This window comes from Buteo buteo, chromosome 13 (genome assembly GCF_964188355.1).
Source record: "Buteo buteo chromosome 13, bButBut1.hap1.1, whole genome shotgun sequence".
In the NCBI taxonomy this organism is placed as follows: Eukaryota; Metazoa; Chordata; class Aves; order Accipitriformes; family Accipitridae; genus Buteo; species Buteo buteo.
Window position 1 is genome coordinate 35,220,083 of NC_134183.1, and position 23,675 is coordinate 35,243,757.

The following is a 23,675-nucleotide window of genomic DNA, read 5'->3' on the forward strand; positions in this document are numbered from 1 at the left end:
CATAACCACAGGAGTATTCTTAGAGAGAAGGATGTTTTCTAACAGATTAAATCACTTGGATGTCAGCTACGGTGCTCTTAAGGAGCTGTAAAAACGTCTTCACAAGGTTATTCCAGACACTGGTCAAATGTGAGAACCAGTTACAATGCATAGATGAGCTATCACTGCATATGCATCCCTACTTTTTCCCCCCATTTCAGAAGCAAGCCAATATGACATGCATATACATACTTCAGAGTCTAAAGGCAGTTCTGCTTCAATGGGTGACACTCAGCTGAGTAATCAAAAGCCTCAACATTTCCCTTGATCCTGTAACTTTGCAACTCAAGTGACAAAACTAGAGATGATAACATGCTCAGGGAAGCTGAAACAGTGGATAACAGGGCTTCGTACTTATTCTATTGTATCTGAATGGCAGGGGACTCCACACACATCATAAGGAATTAATTTTTTTAAAAGAATTTACAGAGCTCTGATGTGGTTTGTGAAAAGATAAACTTCCCCTTATTTCCTGGAGACAGACATAACACAGTACACTATTCTAGAGAAGGTAAGGCATATGCTCCCCTTCCTTCCTCCCACTTCTACCTTTACTTCCTTCTGCCAAGTGTTTCCTCTTTTCTTCCAGTGCCATCGAGTCCTCCAAGTCTTTTGGGGTTGGATCCAGCAATTCCCACTCTTCAGTGGTATAAAATATGCTCTTACGGTTTTCGTTATTTCCTTTTCTTAAAGAGGACATTGAATTTCTGTGAAAAAGACAGCAGGAAAAGTGACAATGACTTCTCCATTTTGCATTCTTTTTATAAAGGGGTTTTCAAGACAACCACTGCAATTGAAACAGTAGCTAAAACACAGACAAAACCAATACCAAATAAAAGCTCAAAGAAAATAAAGCATATCCTACTAAATAGCACCTGCTATCAACAGTGCTATGTTTCAAGAACAGAGGAATTATTCTGCTTTAATAGAATATTAATATCTAGGAGACCACTACGGTCTTTTGTGTCATCCTCTGTTTTATCCTTGTTTTGGCAGTAGGGAAAAAATAAAATTAAAATTTAGAAGCAGCTTCTCTTTATTGATCAGTTATTGTAGCTTAGAATTTTAAGATAACTGCCAAGCATTAAACAGAACAGCATGCAGTCAAAACATATATATGTTACAGTTCCACATTCTGGATTAATGTCAAACTTGGGATCATCCAAGAGACCTGCAGTAGCTGAATCACTGATGACAGACTCCTTTGCAGTTTTTCTTTCCTAAGGTGGAATGTTGCCAATTATCTGCAAGAACATTTCAGAGGCAACCTCTAAATTCCAGTCAGATAATTCTATAGAAGAACAATACATTTCATGAGCAGGATGAAATGACCCTACTAGCTTCCCCGACAACCATCATGCAATCAGATATGTTTAAGTCAACACTTATGACCATGAGTATTAATGTAGCTCAGTATTGTAAAGTCTTTGTTCAACTAGAGAAGGAGATTCTACATCAATCCATATGAACCAGTTTAATGTTTTAGGTATAATGTTGTAAATATATTTAGTATCTCAGCATTTTCTACACAATCTGTGTAAGATGAAGGCCCACAAAGATGCTTTCACTCAATCAGCCACATTCTCTCTTCTTACTCTTCAAACCTTAAGCCGAAAGTAACCCATATTACACCTTCGAGATCGTTTGATGATCCAACCCAGTCTTTCAGCTTCACAAGAGATTTAACATCTGATCAATGTGAACTCTAGGCTAATCATGATGCAGTGCAAAATTCCTATAGTCTGGTGAACTGAAAAATAATCAAGTACAATTTAAAAATAATCCTAAAAGTTTTACTAATAACTATTTCAACAATCAGTTTGCAAACTTGACAAACACTGAATTATACTACACATTTCTTCCAGAAAGAATCACAATTTCTGTTGGGGGCCAGAAGCCTCATTTCATTGTTCAGACCTTCCATTCAAATTAAATAGATCAAATTGGGTGATGATTGACATTATTTCCTAGGACACTCAAAATTAATAAGTGTCAGCTGGCATCTCTACAGCTAATCTCTGAATAGTGGCTGATCTCTTACTGTGCAACTCCACAACCGCCTGCTCTGCTCTTGGTCAATTTCAGTATTTAAAGCCTGTCTGAACACCACCTTTTAAAGCTTGAAAAAAATCACAAGGAACAAGAAGTCAAATGAGTTCTAGAAAAGCTTCTTCAAAAACTGCTGTTAGGCCCATGAATAATCCTAGCTGATGCTGAATTTTGTAAAGCTTTTGCATAGGATTGTTAAGGGCACTGAAGTAGCACTGCTTCATTGCTTTCTATTAGATTAAAAGTAGGTAGTTGAATTTAAAAAAACAATATTTATTTTCCTAAGCACAGTATGACAAGTACAATCAGTCAAACGATGCAAGACCTGATCATATGATCTAATGATTCTGTATTTTTAAATGTTTTGGATTTAAGTCTTATTTTATGATTATATAACTTGAGGTTACTATAATTCAGTACGTTTCCAAGTCTATATTCTGCATAAATAAGAGACACAAGTAGCTGACAGCATAAAGATTAAAAAAAAAAATAAAATAAAAATCAGGCCTAAATGTCTATATATGCCAATTAGTACTTGAAAATAGATTTTAAATAGTAGAAAAGCATGTTTCAACTTCAGTTTCTGTAAACATACACATAGCTTAACTCCAAGACATATTCCTCACTTTTCTTCAATGATTATTTCACCACTGCTACCTAGGATGCAAATGCAATTATAGCAATAGCTTCTCTGTCAAACACGTAAGTGTGTTCAGGAGGAAGGATAAGTCTTTCAGACATCTAATAGATAAATACATGCTCCCAGCAATATAGAGAAAACTCTTTGAAGTTTTAGAAACACCCTGATCCATTCTCTAAGACTGAGGTTAAAACTAGTCATAATCCAATAAGATACTGGATAGTGCACACGTATTCCAAAGGTGACTGGATTCCACCCCAGCCCCAAATTGCATAGAATTGCTGGAGAATGGAGGAAAACAATCAACCACAACAGTACTGCTGTTTGCATATGTTTACTGCAATAGAGTTTTTAACATTTTAGTGTGGCTTTTTTTGCCACCAGTTTTTATAGTCACACTATTATGTCATTTTATTTTTCCAAGATTAATAATTAGCTTTCACTTTAATGAAAATATTAACCATCTTGTCCTAGTTCCACACAACTCGCTAGACCTTCTTGTGATACACACTGAATGAATGCTGTTCAGCCTAGTAAAAGAAGATTGCTTGTCAATCAAGAAGTGACAAATGAGATTGCACATGTTAAAATACAAGACTTACAGGACCACTTAATGCTTTTTCATAGGAGTTCCATTCAAAACAGTTTGAGCATAAACCAAAGCTGTGTAATGAGAAAGGCCGTCATCTGAAGGATCCTTGCACCATTACTGAATAGTTTTGCTTCTTAATTGGGCATCATTCATTGCAGGATTGAACGAACAAAAGATATGGGGAGTGGAAGCATGTAGTTATGATCATCTTTCATACTTACGCAAAATAAATCCAAATTAAGATTTTACATGCCCTACCCCTCTCTGGAGCAACTGAGGATAGCCATTAGAAGGAAAATCCACTTGCCCCTAACCAAACCTATGCTGAAGAAAATTGACCTTTCTTGCGAAAACTGCTACAGACTCAAGTCTTGGAGCAAATTTATATTACTAGATAGAGGAACTTAAGGGCTTATGACCTGCTAGCTCAAAACAGGCAGGCATAATGCTAGTCCATAGCTTTTAAGACATGTCACTGCAAAGTGTATGCTAATGTGAATAAGTGTCAGAGATTCTAGCATATTACAATGCAGCTAAAGAGCTTCTGACAAGGTTATCAGACTCTTATGCCAGTGGTAGGATACATGGCCAGAGATAGTGCACAACTGTACACATCACACACACTTCAGTTTTTAGCTGCTGGCTCAGTAAATGCTCTGCAAAATGACTTTTCAAAAGCTCAGAAGAGGATGTTTGAGCAAAACAAGCAATCCTGACAAACACACCATTTTGCACAGGTATCAGTTTGTAGGGGGGAATGCCTGCTTTAAAATTTAGAGCACATGGGGGCACTAGAGCACTCCATATAATCCCCCCCCCGAATTAAAAAAAAAAAAAAATAAATCTGTTAGTAGATACAATCAATGTTATTTTCACAGGAATGTTTTCAGACAGATGAACCACTGCAGCTGAGTATCTCCAGGAAGAGTGGAATGGGGGAGGGTGCCATTCAGCCTGAAAGACCTTCACTGTGAAATCTTCTTACATGTTTATTCCCAGAGATCTGCAAGGACTCCAAGCCATTAGGACCACAGCTATACAGAGAAAGGCAAACTCTTGAATACCGTCCTGCAGTATCTGCTGGGCCACTGCCACCAGAAACATTTCCCTCCAACCAAAAGAGCTTCCCAATCCACAACTCCACTGTTGCCTCTCTGCTCAGTTACAAAGAAACATTAACACACACCAGCCAGGCAATACAGGGCAGTTTGCCCTGACACTGCTCTCTAGCTAGACTTCCCCGAAGTGTATCCATCTCCAATTCAGAAAAAGGAAAGGAAAGGAAAAAAAAAAGTTTTTAAAAGCTGGAAACACTTGTTTCAAGTATACAGGAGTTCACCTAAAAGAAATTGTTTCATGTTATCTTCCTTCTATTATGACCAAATTTAAGTTCTACCAAAGCAAAGTGGCTATGCAAACCCAAGAAAACATAGAAGACTACCAGTTTAAACAGGACACGTAGTAACAGGATTTATATATCTCTTAATCCAGCCATAAGTCATCTTTTCTAGAACTTAAATGATGGTCTACACAGCAGTCTAAAAAAAAAAAAAAACCAAAACCAACAACACTTTGTAACCTTTCAGATCTCTGTGCTTAACAGGAAGCTTTAAAAGGAACATGTTTAACTCAACAGTGCTGATGAAAACAACAACATTTTACTCACAGCTCAAGAAGGATGTGGTCTAGTTAGCCAAAGCTACAGCTCTGCTCTGTGAACTGCTCTGTAATAGCACTGTAATAGCCTTTGAGTAAAGCGGAAGATCTATCTATGTGGGCAAAGTGTAAAAACATTTAGAAAGAAACTGTAACGGGAGAGCTGAAAACCAGTAGGACTGCTTTCCTTAAAGCAATTAATACTAAAGAGCAAACTCATTAAAAGTGAGGGGATAAGACATGGTTTTGCTGTTGTTCAGTAGGGGTCTGCCACATTTTTGCTCAGGAATTCAAATTACATCGATTTCAAGTCTGTGCCAGGTGCTTTTGCTTTTTTAAGAAGAAAATTAAGAAGAATGATTTATGTTGTTTTGATTTTCATCACTAAAAATACTTCATAAGCACTAAATACTATGGCTACTGCAATGCTAGCAATTAGCTCCATTACACAATGAAGGATAAAAAGCAATACTAGTTGAGAATACAACTCCCAGCTCCCTGTTTGGGTTCAGAAAGCAAAGCCATCACTAGAAGTGCTTTACAAGACTTGAGTCTCCCTTTCAGGTATCAGTAATGCTACACAATGATGATCAGCTATGCCCTTCAAACAAATAAGTAGAATAAAGAAACAGTTTACTTGAAAAGATACAGTCCAATGTACTGATCCACCCCATCACCCTCAGTTCTTCTAAAACGCTCTGCCTACCACATACATACATCTTTCAGTAGGAAATAGTCTCTGCCAGCAACTATCAATCTCATGATAACTCTTTCTCCCATCTTCCCAACTTACTTGATTTCGGTACTCCATTGTTTAAGCGAGAAATTGATGGCACTTGGTTGGACTGGTGCAGGTTGGGAAGCTGCTTGTTCCCCCACCAGGTCTGTAGGAGAAGTCTCCACAGCTAGAATATTTCTAGCTCTCTCTGCTGAAGCATTTTGACTTAGGATACTCAAATCTACATTTAAAAAAAAAAGAGAGAGATAAAGAGAGAAAGAGAGAAAAAGAAAAATAGGCAAAACTTTCAGTAAGTAAAAGAATAGTGGCCATATAAAGTCATATACTACTAAGCCTGCTAGCAATGTAGTTAGGGGTTTATTTTAAATTGCAACATAACTTTATAAAACGCTCTGTTCAAATGAACTTTAAAAATAGCGAAGTGTTTTCCTCAGTGAGCTCTCAGTGCAGCCACATACATCTAATAACAGGACTCGTGTGATGCTCATGAAGCATTATTTCATGAGTGATATACAATCTCAATTAGCCAATATTGATTCATCTAGGTTAAGCTGCTACAAAGCCATAAAAATTAAGGTGATTAATTCTATTAATCTACAAAACTCCCTTGTAAAACAAGCTCAGGTCTATCAGAACTCCTAAGTTAGGAATAGTGTCACAAAAATACTATAACACAGCTTCCAGGGTGCGTTTCATCCTAGAAGTTACTCATCCCAAAAGTGACACTGCTGCTGCAAGTCAATGAGCTTTACGGACTTGAGCCAGCTCTGTGCAAATTCAGCCTGGGCGCTCCCAGAGCCAAGAACATTAGCATGGGCACTGCAGACACGTCAGAGACCTATTGGCTCAGTGAAGATTTACTAGCTCTGGTTAAGCTGAATGCAGCCATACCTAAATTCATTCAGCCAAACTCTCTTGTGCACTTCAGCAAATCTACAGCTCAGGCACAGAGCCATGCAGACGTGCAGCTCAGGCCCAGCACTGCACACATGCCAGCAAACTCACACAGGCTCTGAATGCCTCCACAGGAACCAGCCAAGAACTGGCACTAGCCCTGAGCCAGAGCTAATAAAGTCCAGAGGATCCAAGCTCATCCAAAACAGCTAGCCAGGTCTCCAACATACCACATACACCATCCAACACGTGCTGTATAATCTGTAGCATATATGTTACCTCAGTGTTTCCATTACCCCAGATAGCTTGCTTTCTCCCTCACCCCTCCTCCAGCAGGCAGAGGGAATAGGAAATGCAGAGTATGGAATACACTATGAATAGCAAAGGCATTATAGAGAAGCATAAAGTGGTTTATGGCCTTCTACAAACTCTCTGAACAGGCAAGTTAAAAATAAGCTCAAATGTCATTTTCAGACCCTTCCCTGTATCATTCATGAAGAACTGATGTGGATTAAAAAGTCTTGAGAACACTCTCAGACTTGATTGAGCAGTTATATTATAAAGTAACACATCAGACAGGCTTCTGACTGAAATGATTCTCTGCAAGAAGGGAAAAACCCTGGGAAATCACAATACCCTCTTTTATCACTGGTTAGCCTTTCAGTCTTTGTTCTGACGATAACTTGGCACTAGCAGCAAGGCCATCTTTAAGTAAGCTGTACCCTCCAATTACTCAGCAGATGGTTACTTTTATTTAGCCCATATCGAAGATTAGGAGTAGGAAGACAGACCATTTTGTGAGGAAAAAATATGATATATCAAACATCACTGGCACTACAAATCTCTCAAACCCTTGAAAAATGGTATCTGAAACAGAAGTATATCATGTCATCTTTCAAATATAGGTACAAATTACACTGCCTTGACGTATTTTATGAACAGTGCTGATAGAAACTTCTTCAGTGCCTTATCGGCCAAACTAAATTTCAGATTTTTTTGGACCCTGGATGTTTGAGTTGAACAAAATTCAGCTAGGATAAGCTAGATAAAACTAACTTCTGATCATATTCACTGTCTAATAAAGGGGAAGATAACAGAATAGGTTTCAACTACAACAAACAAACAAACAAACAAATAAAAAAAAACAAAAACCCACACAACCCCATGCCCCTGCCCCTCAAAAAACCCAACAACCACACACCAAAAACTTAATGGTACCCAAAACCAGGCTGGAATACTAACATGCTGTTTTCATACTTAGAGCTTGTTTCATCTTCTACCTGTATGATCTGACAAGACTACAAAATCTCTTCATAGTATGGCCCAGGTAAATGAATTGCTCAAGAGCTGAATTTCTAATAAAAGCCATTTCCTCTAACAGACAGGCTGATCAGTCTGGCTGAATCTTCTCTGAGTTCCTGAGGTTGCTCATTGTACATAATCCCCTGCTCATACCAGCCAGCTGATTGGTTAGAGGTATGGACTACACAGCAGGTACAGCACAACAATGTAATGTGGTTGTTAATGCAATCACCATGAAAAAAATAATCTTGTTTTTAAACTTATTTCAAAACACAACAATCTTATAAATACATGACATACCATTTTTTATTAATTCAAATTAAGACTTGAGGAACAGCATAATTAAGAAGTGAAATTATAAAAACTACGTTAACATTCAATCAATTCCAAGGAAAAAAAAAATCCCATATCCTGTAAAGAATAAATCATTTAGTTGACTTCCATAGTAGTAAGGCAGCTCCACGACTAATACTACAGAATAATTTTCTTAACATTAGTTTTCCCACAGCCCACTTTGAAAAATACTTTTACTGTATACTTTTGAAGAATACTTTCACTACCTCGAAAATTCTTAAAAACTTAACAAGCCTGATCCATAAAGCAGTACCTTAGCTTTACATATGTTCCAGTTAGTGCAGATTCCTAAACTGAGGGGGGCAGTGGTGGGAGGGGAGGGAAGGAGAACAGGACAAAACAGGCAGGACTACAGTGAGCAATTTTGTTTCTGAAATAAAGACGGGCTACTTCCCCATTTAAAATAGTAGTGATAGCATCTGTATTCAAGCACTAGCAAAACAAACCAATTTCTATGCTCCAGTATAAAGCACACCAAATGCACATTCACTTTTTTTTTTTTTTTTAAATGCAAGACACATATCTTAGTCATCAATATGGAATCACAGCCTTAAAGAGTCCCTCAACTCTACAGGAAACTTTTAGAATACTTGTTAAAAAAAAAAAAAAAAGAAACAATCATCAATCATTCAGGCTCTCTGCACTTTCCCCAGAAGAAATCCCTACTTAAACACTTCAGTTGACAACAAAGTCATCATTGTGACTTGTCCTCAAAAATGAGATACTCTAGATGTAGTTCCAAATTCTACACAATGTAGTTTAACTGCAGGCTGGCCCTGAAATGGATGGGTCTACTCAGCCCATGCATTTTATCTTGGCATTCCCTGCACTGGATTTAATACTAACAATTAAAAAAAAACATATAAACAAACAAACCACCACAACAACAACAACAAAAAACCAAACCACAAATGGCTCAGCTTGCTGATCCAGAAAACCCCCAACAATTTACAAGAAAGGAAAATATCAGTTCAGTGATCTAAAGTGACTGGATTATAATTGCTAGATCTGATGCAAAACAGGAGTGAGGGAACAGTACCTACACAGACTACAGTGCCAGCAGGTTAATTTCACACTGTACTTAAGCTCTGAGGGAAGTAGCACAAACAAGAAAGAACAGAGTTTTGGGGCCGAGTTACTTATTATAGCTGATCTGATCCAACAGTCTGCTGCCAAAAGAGGGCAGTCCTGCCTGCCCCTTCACTCTGCCTTCCTGTATTTAGCCACTATGCCTTGCTCCCTCCCTTGCATCAGCTCTGGAAGTCCCCTGATTGCCCAGTAAATATATTCCACTCATCAACCTAGCAGTAAAAAAACCAACAACATTCCTTTCTGGCTAACTTCTGAACTCAACCAACTCAGCACAGGATCAGAAAAACACCACAAAATACAAAAAGGGAGATTACATAGCAGAAAATGAAGGGCTGAAGGTAGGAAGGCAAAGGTTTGAAAGAGCAAAAGCCTGTTACCCCTTCCAACACCTGCAAGCTGTTATATCTTTGCACATCAATACCTGTGTTCTTGCAGCATATGGTTTGAGAAGCTGCTAACCAGACTGTCTGCTGCCAGAAAGGTGGTCTAAAACCATCCCACTTTGCATTCTCAACAACTCTCTTGAGCTAATCCTGGCATTCATCTGTTCCTACAGGAAGCTACATTGGCCAAAAACTAACCTGGAGAAAAAGATGTTTCCTGCTAGTTGCGGTCCCTGCACTAGCATAAGGAAGGGTGAGACTAGCACCGGTGCTAGATCAAGGGAGAGAGCTGGGCTTTTCTTTAAGTAGTGACTAGCCGTTAGATTGGTGTAGCTGAAACATCAAGCTGAGCCCCTACAAAAACACAAACTCTCAAGGCAGCTGTGGTTGAGCAAGCAGACTGCCCTCAAATGAAAGCAGTAAACTGGGTTAGAGGACAATACTGCAGCATGGGATCTGAAGCAGGGGAGGGGAGAGAAGGGTGGGGAAGACCACAGCTTAACATTTCTGGTTTTGCAGTATGAGCAAACTGAAATCAACAAAATATAAAATCTGTTGATGAAATATGTCTGACATCAAGACTCTGTTTAAACCCAAGAGAGCTTTACTAACACATCTAACTTGGCACAGAACAGGATTTTACTCAGTCTTATTTATGGGTAACAGAAATCAGGAAGGAATCCATTTCTGTAATGATTCACGAATAAAACAATTCAGAACTGCCTGACCAATGTCGTAAAAAATGCAGAATAACTTTGTATAATACACTGATATGTTTTTGTAACTCTGACACTAGTCTAAAATTACATTTTGCTTGGCTAAAGGTATTGCAGAGACTGAATTTCACTTACGTAGTATCAGTACAAACTGCCTTCCAGTTTTAAAAGGCAGGAAATTTTTATCACAGTCAGACAGATTCACCACACCATACTTTTTCAGAAACAAAGTATGGTCATTCAGAATTCAAAATATACCCGTTCCCATTAAAAAATGGAGTTACATCTCAGGATACTTAACACACTAAGCTTTTAAGATATTGCAACTGCTAAAAGACAACTTATCTAACCTAAACTGTACTTTGCCACTTAATGACACCTAGCCATAGGACTACTCCATTTTACTTCATTTCTAAAAATCTGTTTTTAAAATCAACAGTTTTCATAAGAGATATGAAATCACACATAAAATTACATTTATGTTAAATAATTTTAGCATCATGAACATAGGCAAAGTTTACATAGAGTTACTTGATAACAAGTTGTGACAAAAAACTTCCTAAGACTTCTCTATCCCGGTGCTATGCCTTGCACTGATTAACTGACAACGAACAGAAACATGCATTCTGTTTTTACTCAAATTTTCAACCTACCAGGGTTGTCTTTGGCAACAAGACCTTTGGAAAAGTCACTTGGTGTTGGGGAAGTTCGGCTGTCCCTTTTTGCTGCGTCAAGGTTGTTACAATATTCCCACCTCTTCTGTTGAAGTTCCTGAAGCCAGTATGTCATATCCTGACGAGTTGCAGCCTACAACACAAAGAACCAGAGCACTGATGAGATCAGTGTGTCTCTTTGGTATATGAATACAGAAATTCCAAGTGCAATAAGAAAAACCAACCCAGATAATTTGCAGACCAGCAAGGTATCATCATCCAAAACCAATATTATTTAACAGAAACTACCACTAACATACTAGATGTACCTTGTGCACACATACACATCCCTGACTTCCATGCCAAATCCATTTTCCATTAGAAATAGTCACATGCATTTTTTTTTCTCCAGTTTTACACTCAAACATTAGAGAACGCAGCAGCAGCATTTTATATTTTACACACAAAGCGTTTAAATATATAACTACAAAACTGTATTATGAAAAAAAAAAAAGCTCTCATACACACTCCGGAAGATTCTCATTTTCTTTTTTTAACTTGCTTTATTACTAGCAGAAACCAACAGATTAATAATGCATAGTAAAGCCTCTTACTTTAATGACTAAATCTACATACTGTGTTACCTCATCATCCCATGAGCTAACTAACTATGGAAAGATCACATTTAAAACAAAAAAAACTCAACGTGAATATTTACTCTACAAGCATACAGTCATTAACGTGAATAAGTGAGCAAGAATTCAAACACATCTTTAAGCTTCAGTAAGAATCACAGCTAAAAGAGTAATTTCAAGGTGTGTCAAATGACAATCTACAAATATCAACAAGAGACTAAGTGATGGTAACTGACATTGCAGGTGCTCACTTGGAAAAGTCGTTTTTATTCCAACATACATCCTCAGCTGCCTGTCTAGAACAAATACCCGACATTAATAACATGGTAGGTTCAAGAACAAAAAGTTAACACTTGTGAAGAGACACGCACCTAAGTCCTTCGGCTTGTAAGCACACAGAGTGCTTACCTTTTAGCCAGTCTTTCTCCTACCTTCTCCAAAAGTGGTCAGTGGCATTACCAAAGAAAAACCCTCATTACTTGGGCAAATGACTGTGTTTACTCTTTAAAGACAACTTAATTCCAAATAACTTCCTGTTCTGTTTATCACAACTGAAGAGGGTACCTGTGCAGGGCACAGCTGCAAAAGAACGAAGAGCAACAAACAACACCGATTTCCTTACAAAGGAAGTACAGTAAGTGCTACGTGAAGCACATAAATGGCACAGATTTGTCTTCATTTTTTTCTATGAGAACACTTTTGGTCTAGTCAAACTGAAGATCCATTTACCATCATATTTTGACCCTGAGAGCAGCTAATAACAAGACAGAACATAAGCAATATGGCAAACAAGAACTGATGTTTCCCCAGGGTGCTCTCTCTGGCTCAGTAATCTGCCATCTTAGTGTTTAGCAATCACAGAGACAGCTTTTTATTTTACGATTTGGCTTTTTGTACCCATATGAGCTTTAACATCCACAACATCCTACAGCAAATGGCTCCGAAGCACTGTGCAAGGAAGTTAATCAGAAAACAGACACAGTTACTCCTGGAGCTCCTGCTCCAGTTCCTCTTGATACATCATACACAGAAGAAGACATAAGATACATAAATCAAATAAACATTCATAAATCCAATCAAGTAGCAAAAAAAAAAAACCAAACAGTGATACAAGAGGACATAGCAGGTTCACTTTTCTCAGTTGGTAAGGTATGTAAGCAAGATACTTCTAAACTGAAATGGAAATTAGTTTTTTATTTATTCTTGATTGCTCACAGGAAACTGAAGGAAAACATTTCCCTCATAAAAAAAGACATGGGAAAAGAATAGTTTAGAAGTGTCTATGAGGTTTCTTAGAAAGTGTCAAAGAACTGGACAGCAGGAAACATCAATCCACACAACCATCACCGGCAGTTTTGGAATGACCACAGCAGCAGGCTTTAAGTCTACAGACTCCATGCACTTTTTGCAAAGAGTAAACGTCTCCCCTTCTATTTCTAGCATAGAAATATTTCTTTTGAAGTTTTATCCAGTGGCAAGTCCTCCTTTACAGTAAATTTGAGAGCTTATACACCCTTTAGATAGACTCAAACACAGGCCTTGTAAAAGCAACGTTTTCCTATGCTCCAGCAGAAAACCACCAAGAGTTCAAAGAGCTTCCACTAACACAGGATGTAGTACTTAAGTGGTTCTCTTTGCTACCACAACATAGCTAATGAGACAATTCACCTGGAGTAAATCTAAGTTATACCTACAATTAACTTCTGCCCATGACTACTTCATCTTAACAAGCCTTTTTCACAATTTGTCCCATTATCCTCTGCCCAATAGTCTTTAGAAAACCATGAATTGATTTTATTGGAGTTGCTCCTAGTTGTTGCTTTTAAATTCCCAATTGCATTTGTTCTCTGCCAAGCAGCACATACGCATCCTCAGTTTACAAGTGATGTTATTGTTACACAATGGGTCAGTTAGCAGTTATGGTCCTTCAATATAAAACAGGATAGCAAACCAGTACAAGTTTCTCACTCCCCTGTTTTAAGTAATTTTCCCAAGAATTACTCGGTACCCTGCAGCTGTACCCTGCCTGTTACTCTGCCTTCCTTCCTTCCCATACATGGTCTTCCTTCTCTTATGGAGTTTTCCACCCCCTTTGAACAGTTTTTGCTGAGTTTATACATGCATCTTAATTATTTACTTTACAAGTAAAGGAGTATCCTGAGAATCTCTGTTAAGATGAGTTTTGTTTAAACAAATTTAATCTTTGAAGCTTGCTGTTTGAAATGGATTTTTTTTTCTTTTAAAACCACACATAGAATACTTTGTCTCCCTCTACTCTTAAGCAAAAGACAAATTTGCAAACTTTTTTTAACTCACTTTACCTGTCAGAGAAAGGAACACTTCCATGCTTGCCCCATTTCTCATGGCTTCTCTGAGTATTTGGCTATTGCCCACCATGAGAGACAGAACATATAACTAGGTGCAGCGTCGATCAGATCTCAGAAAAAAATCCTTATTTGTACAAACTACTGTGTGGCACTGCAGTAAGAACAAACCTTAGCTAGCCACATTTTAATGGAGGCATTTCTGTGAGAAGAAAAAACACTAAAATGTCATCCGAACTGATGCACCGTAAGGAATTACTATTGCAAACTTACAGGCAACAGTAGCAACCCAAGACTCTGTAAGTGAAGAGACATTGAGTCCCATTATTTTTCAATATAAATGATGGCAAATTATTGTTATTGACTTAAAACCATTCCCCTATATTCTCCCACTAAGGATGCTGCAGTAACTGCCGCCTTCTGATGCACACATGACACAAACAGGAGAATTATTTGGGGAAACTAACTACCCAGTGGCATCATCTACCTGGACTCACTGGTGGAACATGTATGCCAATATCAAACACTTTCTGGAAGAGTCCAAAGAAATGCAACAAGCAAACGTGCCATTTTGAGGAAACTCAGGAAAATTCTTGCCGCAATCCTCTTCTGAACACAGACAAACTCTCCCTCAGGCTTTTTTAAGCTTTTTTGTAAAAGGGAACATCACCGGGAAGTTTGCATTTCTTAAGATTTACTAATCTTGCTATGCTCAAACAGCAAATTTGGAGTCAGATGGCTTTTTTTGGAGGGCAGCCCAATTTTTAATTAAAGCATTGCAACCACTAACCAGGAAAGTTGAGGGGGGGAGGGCAGGATCAGCTCAGGAAACAAATCACCTTCACTGCTGAGGTACCTTCTAAGCTGAGTTAGGCCCTAATGGTGTTAGGTCCTACGACAATACTACTTAAGCTTGAGCACCCCATTATTAATCTCCACCACATCCTTAAAGTTTATTGACAAATCAGACTAAAAGCTCCTAAATAATTCTGATTTTAGCAAGTTTGGTGTCCCAATACTTTCAAGGATCTGGGCTCCAAAATCTGCAGTGTCTGGAATGTTTACTACTTGGCCAATAACCCAGAAAAGTTTTTTCTTAAAGAAGTCTGTGCAATTTCTGTTCCCCTCCCAATTCACCACTGCTCACAAAGAAGTTATCCACGCAGAAGTGACTAGAAACACAGTCTATCATCACTGACCAGTGTTTGTTTCAAAAGAAAGTGAACTGTGTCACTATAAGACACAGCTTTAAAAATAAATGAGAAATGACCCCTTTGTTCATTTATATATATTCATACTGCTAATTCTTTTCTCCCTTAATGACCGACCTCACTGTGCAAACACAGGCAAATACTCACTTGACTGTATTACCAGCATTCTGTTACAGCAAGTATTTGCATCATCAGGTCCTTTCCATGAAAATATTCTCAAACATAATCTATCCATACTTCATGAAGTACACAATTTTCTCTGCTTCTTTACCTAAAGTGATGGTACGTGTTGTATATTTTAAATGGAAAAGCTTTTTACACACACTTAACTTCTAATACACTTTAACTGTTGGAAATATATAGAAAAGCTACAATCATGCAAGTGCCAGGCTGGTTACCTACGCTTCCAAATTATGAACAATTTGCCTTATTTGCTGTAAAGGCTACAGTAGATTTTTCCTAAAATTGTTATCAAACTGAAAAACAAGCCCCAAGTGTATCATACAGTCCTCAGCTCCGATTAAATGACAAAGACTGATTAAATCACTACATTAACAACAAACTGAGGTACTACAAAGAAATAATGCATTCCTCAACAGTGCCATCATTTCAATCTGGAATTCCAGTTGCTTATTTCTTATTGCTCTTCTCAGCTTATAATACTGAATGGGAAAGACCAGATCACAAGATCTGGAAATTTTGAACGAGCAACAAATTGAGGAAAACAAGGCATGTGAGTTAGAGGGTGAAGAATACATTTGACTTGACTTTATTCCTCCTGCTCTGTGTGTAACGTTTGCTTGATAGATTAAATCACATTTGTTTTCAACAGGGGCTGGATCAGTCGCGGGAGGGGTGGGGGTGTGTGTTTTGTTTTTTTTAATTTAACATCTTGAATTCATTCTTAATTCTGTGTCTACCTAACTTAGCTGAAAAATGTTTTTAAAGGCCTTAAAGAACCATCTTGTTGGGTAGAAGGAAATTAACTCCAGCTGCAAAAGCCTTACCCCTTGGTGAATCACACAGCCACAAAAGACCAGTTGGTCCTGCAACATCCCTCAAGTTTTTCATTAATTCCTTTTTTATTATATAAACATCTATAACATAATAGCATTTTTATGGACAATCACTTGGCCACTTTAGAGCAAGCATCATAACAATACGAGAGGGAGATGACACAATTTTTTTTTTTTTTTTTTTTTTGCTAATTACAGAAATGACCTTGACTTCCTTAACTGGCACCTTTTCTCAATCCCCATACGGGACACATGAAGAGAGCTCCAGTCCATGCAGGTTCCTTCCTAGAGACTACAGGAAAAAAAAGAATACAAAAAGCACAGGCAGAGCAGTAACATCACAAACTAAAAGAAACCAAGAAAAATATGAAAAAGGAAACTCCCTGTTCCTTACGCTTGTGCATGGGTGTTGAGTATGATTTGTATCTTCATGACTGCAGAAAACACCCAAGGCTGCTGCTAGAGTACTGTTTGCCAGACTAGTCATTTATTACAGAGGTGGCATATAGTATTTCCCACTATAATCCTAATCATAAATTACATGTTTCTCAACAAAGGCCCTCCTATTCAAAAAGAATCCTCAAAACAAAACATGCATTATGTCTTTTCCTGAAGATTTCCACATAAAAATCACTAGATACTAATTAAAAACAAACAAACAAAACCCCCTCAAACTAACAAAAATCAAAGCTTACATCAAGTCTGCAGTTTTAACTTCTGTAACGTGAACACTCGGGCTATACAGGCAGATTCATGGAAAGCAATAAAAACTTTGGTTATAGCGATACAAAGAAAAAGTAGTTTTTACGTGTGATTGCATGCAAAACTGCCAATTACACTGCTTTTCCTCAACCAAATATAGTTAAAATTATTGTCATGTTAGTTTTCCAGTTAAATAACTTGCTTATTCTTCAGTAAAGTGTGTTAATGATTCCTTATTTTGACAAACATTTATATTTATCAAAAGGGAATACTGAAGACCTTTACACAATCATGTTCTACAATCTCAGCATTTATTATCACTGCTCAAATCTCCACTATTAAATAAGTGTATAAGAAAGACCTTTTCCAATGTTCAATAGGAAGTTCTGCTGTTTACTAACTTTAAGTCTTATACTCTAATATTAAGGATCTTGCTAAAAAAGAACACAGCTCACGTGCATTGAGCGCGAGTTTTCACAAGAACATTCCTTGAGGGAAATATATGCCTTAATAGCAATCAAAAATAATGGATACTCAGGAGAATTTATTTCTTCTTTATTGAGTGGAAATGGTTTCCTTGGGTTTTTTTCCTAAGCATGACAATAAAGGAAAGATATGTAAAACAATCCTGACGTTTACCTCTCGTCCTGTGAGAGTCTGAGTCCTTGCAAAGGCAATGTGATAAGGAGCCTCTGCTACTATCAGGAAACAATTCTCCCTCCTCCTCTTCCTTCCTCCCAAAGCAGTCTAGATGAAGACTTCTGCCATACATCACTTTTTTTCAAAATAAACACCCCAAAAGTGAAAACCAACCACACCCTGTCAACTTCCAAAACCACAACCCACCAGATTTCCACGGAAATCTTTTTTCTACGCAGACGTTTCCACAGAACCCACTCAACCAAGCCAGATCGTGCTCACCAGTCGCATTTTCTTTGCCTTCAGAAGAGCACTTTAAAAACAAGATCATGAAGAGGAAAAAAAAAGGAAAACCCGTAACTAACACTAGGGATGGCCCAGTATTGCTGATCTACTCTGCCTTTGCAACATATTACTTCTCTTCTTTAAAAAAAAAAAACACCACAGCCCCGCTTTGGAGGCGCAGCCAGCGCTCTGCGGCGCCGGAGCCGGCGGGGGAACGGCCGGGCACCTCAGGGGCAGGCAGCGAGCGAGCTGCCCCCGGCGCCCACCGCCCGCCCCAGCCCCAGCCCAGCCGGCCCCGGCGCTGAGGGGACGGGGGACGGATCCCGCCCCGCGGGGAAGGCGGACGGGCGCCCGCCCCCGGGCCTACCTTGAGCACGGCGACGGCGCCGTTGGGGCCGTGCACCTCGAAGGCGGCGCCCTCGTCCCCCGCGGCGGCGCCGGCCTCGGGCTGATGGTAGCTGAAGCAGGCGGAGGCGATGTCGATGCGCCCGAGGGGCAGCGCCTCCTGCGGCCCCTTGAAGTAGTAGAGGTAGCAGCGGCGGGGGTCGAAGACGAACCAGCGGCTGCGGAAACCGCGCAGGGGCCCCTTGCCCGACAGCTTCTGCAGGTACCCGCACAGCTTGGGGGTGCCGCCGCCGGCCTGCTCCCCCGCCGGGCCCTCCTCCCCCTCCGAGCCCGCCGCCGGCATCGCTTCGCCTCGCCTCGCCGCGGACGCGGCCTCTCCCGCCGCGCAGGGAGCCGGCCCGGCCCGCGCCGCGCCGCCTCACGGGACTTGTAGTGCGGCAGCCGCGGCCCGGCCCGCGCAGCTCGCCGCGCCGCCGGCCCTCCCCCGCGAGCAAAGCCGAAGGCCCGGGGCCGGCCCGCCGCGGCTGCCGTGCGCGGCCCCGCTGCTGCCCGCCGGGACAGCGGAGACGGAGCCCCGAGGGGAGCGTCGGCCTTCGTACGGCCCGCTTCCAGGAAATCGGGGCGACATCGGCCGCTGCTGACGTGGAAAGCCACCCGGCTCGATATGCGTCGGGCTGCTGCCTGCTCTCCTCACGCGCCGTCCCTGGCGTTACTGCCACCGGGCTCCAATGCTTTTGTGACTGCATTAAAAACTATTTTCCAAGCCGTGGTCTAGCCCACGATCAGATTAAAACCCTTCTCTTGTTGGGAACGGTATTGCTCATTTGTAGTCTCCCACTCCGCACCTTATCTCTGCCCCAGCACCTTCCCTGATGCTGCGGCAGTAACCGAAGGAGCGCGTGGGCCACACGATGCCTCCACCATCTCTCTGCAGCATTTGATCTTACTTCCCAAACCCTGGCTGCTCTGCCTGTTGACGGGCATTTAAAAATCACTCCCAAATTGTATTATTTATGGGAAAAACTATGGAACGTGGAGGAAGCAGCAGGTAAAAAGCTGTAGCTCACAGGGTTCAGATTTGTGAATGGCTACAGGCCAAACTGTGTTTTCACGTTTCACTGAAACGTCTAGCACATTTTGGACTCAAGGGGACTTCTAGTGTTAGTAATAGAGAACTTCAGTAACAGGAAACGATTGAGAAGAGATCAAGCTGTCACAGGGAGGTACACAATTTCATGTAATTTCTCCTTGCGTTTGGAACGCAGTATATGCCTATTTCTATCAAAAATGCCTAACACTCTGGGTACAGAGAAAACAGTTTGATGTGGCATAATAATCCAAAAATGGGAGGAGAAAATTCCATGTTTAATGGCATTCAGCTTTTCATTCCCAACCTTAAATGCAGCACAAAAGGTTTGCTGTCAAAATCGTTGTTGCAATGGCTGGAGCTAATGTTTGCAATGGTGGTTTTACTAGGATTATGCTATTTATGAACTAGGTTCATCTGACTGAATTCTGACAGTTTGGAAGTTCAAGTTACCCAGAAATCCTAAATTCCCCAGAGCTGCTTACTCTGTCCTCATTTTTAAATGCACTGATTAATTTCTCCATAAAAAGTAACTGTCTTGTCTGCCAGGCAGTATTTTCATTCTATGCTAAAGGATATAAAGCACCTGAATATTCAGTGTGGTTGTCCATGGGTTCCACTTCGATGTTGACATCCGGATTGCAGAATTTGTCAAGTCCGCCCCTCCGGATGTCACCTCCTGATAAGAAATGTGTGGAGTGAGGAAATAGCCAGTGTCATGTTAGCAGAGAAACTTGAGTAATTTGTTACAGAAACTGAGGAGTGGAAGTTATCTCCCCAGTCAACTCACACAACATGAAGCCTGATCCACTGAAAGATTAAATGTTGCAAACTAAGGCTAGACTTCCCCCCCCCCTCCGACTGGAATGACTGATCCTGCTCTCCCAAAAGTTGAGGCTTTGTTAGTAAATGTGGAAAGTAAGAAGAGCTGATCCTGCTTAAACAACAGGTCAATAACATTTCTTCCATATAGACTGCTCTGTATCTTCTTCCCCAAGAACAAAGTATTCTTGGTCCTCTGGTAGCATCATACTCTTTCTTGGCAAGTGTCATTTGCCAGAACATGACTTACACAGGGAAAACACTGATTCCCTTTAGAAGCTGCAGGTTCCTTATCTCAGTGGTTTAGACAAGTTTAAGTGCCCCAGCACTTATCCCTGATCTGTTACATTATCTCATCGATTTAGTGAAGCAGGGCCTTGTTCTTTGCATGCTGAGCACCCACGACTCTTCCTGGCTGTCAATAATTACATCTTGCAGCAAATCACAGAATCAATTCCTAAATCCTTTGAACTTTTGCTGTCAGTACTTGTCTTTTTTTAATTTTCTGTTCAGCTTCCTTACAACACTCAAAGAGGGAGAATCCCCTAATTTCACAGTTGATTCATGTAAACAGAAAGTTCCCCTTCTTGGGAAATAAGTTCCTTATTTCATCTATGCCTTTTTTTTTCACAAAAAGATCCAAATGTGGACTGATAAATAACAGCAACTTATAAGTTGCTGTTGTGAATATAAATGAAAACAATGCTCTTCGCTTTACCTGCTTCTTCCTTTCATGTTTTCATGTCCAGAATGCACAGATGATACAGGTGACACTCTGTTGCTAACAAATGTCTAGAAAACAAATATAAATAGCATCTCACAAAATGAGATTTCCCTCCTGCCCAGAGGCAAGGGCCAATGCAGCTTTTGGTGTGCATGTAACTCCTAACCATAGTGCAACAGTCAAATAAATTTTACATATAGCAAAACCAAGGTTATACTCCCAAAAGGGCCACAAAGCTTGTCAAACATGAAAATATTTGAAATTTCCTTTTTTCCTGGTATGTTTTTCTCTCCTAAAAATTAACAAATAATTTAGCAATAGCACTTTCATCTGAATAAGGCCATCTACTACACATAAAAAAAAATAAAACTGTATTTACTCTCAGAAATGAGAGACTGGTCTAACTCATTACAGTTGTAACCATTTTCTCTTGTCATGAATATAAGCATTCACAGTTCTTGAATAAGTTCACATTTTATTCTAAAAAAAAAAAAGTAAATATGCAAGAAAGAGAGAGTCTATCTTAGATATGGAGGCAGAGAGAGTACAGTTGGTGTATATGCCAGGCTCATGCTGTCATGTTTACAGAAGTGTGGGAAACACTAATAAATTACAAGCAGCACATCTGTACCACGCTTTTGGTTAAAGTGAGATCACAGCTCCAAAATTAGAATGGCTGAGAGTGTACACTGCTTCCTTTCACAAAACAGAAAGCAAAAATTACTTTATCCCTTGTCTGATATCTTCTGAGATACAGGGATTCAGTCAGAGATGAAACCCAGAATTTTTCAGAGCTCACACTAAACATCTACTGGTTTTTGTTTTCCAGAACAACGGAACTACAGACAACTGTCCCCCTCAAACTCCCTCCCACACAGTGCCAGTCCAAACCTGCACACTGAGATATAGGCTAAACGATTACTTTTATTCCATTTTAACAAATATTTTGCAGGTTCTTGCAGAATGTTATCCATGACTCTATCTGCCAAGATAAATATTGTCACTCTGCTATAGCCTGATTATGTATAGTACTTGCGTACAGCATTGCACTACATTGTTTCAAAGAGTGAATGGTTTTGGCCTACTATTATTTAAATTCTTTGGAGGTCAGGAAACAAAAACTTTCCTAAGCTTTTTTTTTTTTAACCAACAGAAACAAACAGGCAAAAAATTTCTCCAAATTACTGTTCCTGATGCAGTCTGATATGTCATTCTACATTCCCCTGCCTCTCAGCCGCCACAATATCCATGAAGAACATCATATTGTTACATTTCCAAAATAAATTCCTTCCTGATATGCAAACAAGTCAGCCAAAGAGTTACATAGTCTATGTTTTAACTGGTGGGCACTGTTTCATATACTTTTCATTCTCCAGTATTATTTTTTAAACACTAGATGGTGCTCCTTTCCTGTTTCATATTGACCATTTGTGTTTCCCTCTCAAAATGGAAAAAAAGATACAAACCGTGAATAAGCAGGGAAGCTTATCTGTAGTTTTTGATTCAGTAGGAAAGACCTAATTTAACTCCAGTTAACTATGTCATATAAAACCAGTTGAATATACCACAACATTCAACACATTGGTTTTATTTTTGTTGCACTGCATCTTACCAAGAACTCTTTACTACGAAAAAGCAACAATTATACAATTCAGTGAATGGCAGCATTGATTTCTAGTTACACATGTGTGATCTGACTTGTAAAGATATCCAGGCAAGTTGGTAGCCATGTAGAGGAGAGAGAGTCAAATTAGACCCCTTATGAATAGAAAAGCAGGAACTACTTAACTCACAACAAACTGGGCAATCCGTATGCACATAATCGTTGGCTTGTCAGCATTCATGTAGATCCAGACTGGCTGAAGAACTGCTATAGAGCTTGACAGGAATGCTGAAGAGGATAAGCAGAAGAATTTAGAGTACTGTTGTAGACTTGAAAAGATTAATGGGCAAGAGATATAAACACAGATGATGACACAATTAATAAAACACAATTATTTCAGCTGCGTACAGTGGAACTTATTTCCATGTGTATACTCGATTCCCAGTGGAGAACCTAAGAATAGGTACATTTAATGGGAACTTACAGAAGTGTCCAGTTAAAAGAAGATCAGAGGAGATCATAGAATAGACTTGAACAAAAACTTTCACATAATCCTTTTTTTGTGTAATTGTTTTATATTACATGGAAGAATTACATATAACAAGAATCAGGAAAGATCCAGTGGGATAGAACAGATCACAGAAGTTTATATCCACTGTCTCAGAGAGTGAGAAATAACTTAGTGAAGGGCCGCTTAAGATTATCTTTATTCCCTGTATAGCAGCTTAAGCGATGCTGGGCTAAAGAGTTTAAAGATGAACCCAGAACATTCACTGGAATAACACTCAAAATCACTTTTGATAATCAGTCATATTTTCTTAGAACAGGAAAAAAAGATGTTGAAGAGTCATCCTGCAAAGTAAGAGCCAAGAGAGAAAGCAAAAGAGGTTAGTACAATTAATTTTGGAGTCCATAATTCATAAATGTTTCTGTGGTCAGAAGTCTACCATTGCACTATCAGAATGGAGGAAGGGGGTTTATTTGGGATTAGATGGCCCTGTCAGAGACCTGGTCCAGTAAACAGGAAGACAAGCTATCCTTGAGCTGCAGGGATTCCTTGCCTTGCTTTATGCAAATTGTAATATTCTGCCCAGGGTACTACTTCATAACAGACTTGCTAAATCCTCAGACTACATACTTGGGTCATCAGATTAGCAAGTTTGTAGTATACAA

General features: G+C 39.5%; 1 protein-coding gene across 3 annotated transcripts in view; it reads right to left on the reverse strand.

Annotated features, from left to right (window-relative positions):
• The window catches only part of TBC1D2B (TBC1 domain family member 2B), a 37,408-nt gene extending 18,345 nt beyond the window's left edge, over window positions 1–19,063 (reverse strand). Inside the window, exons 1-5 of one of the 3 annotated variants that reach the window (XM_075045527.1) lie at window positions 18,289–18,411; window positions 17,844–17,949; window positions 11,110–11,263; window positions 5,770–5,935; window positions 589–746 (exon numbers count right to left, since the gene is read on the reverse strand). In XM_075045527.1, coding sequence (XP_074901628.1) covers window positions 589–746; window positions 5,770–5,935; window positions 11,110–11,245 — 460 coding nt within the window. In that variant the 5' untranslated portion in view covers window positions 11,246–11,263; window positions 17,844–17,949; window positions 18,289–18,411. Of the gene's footprint in view, window positions 1–588; window positions 747–5,769; window positions 5,936–11,109; window positions 11,264–17,843; window positions 17,950–18,288 lie in introns of all 3 variants that reach the window. The other 2 variants (XR_012652831.1, XM_075045526.1) reach the window with 2 other exon arrangements.
• Window positions 19,064–23,675: the final 4,612 nt, after the last annotated feature.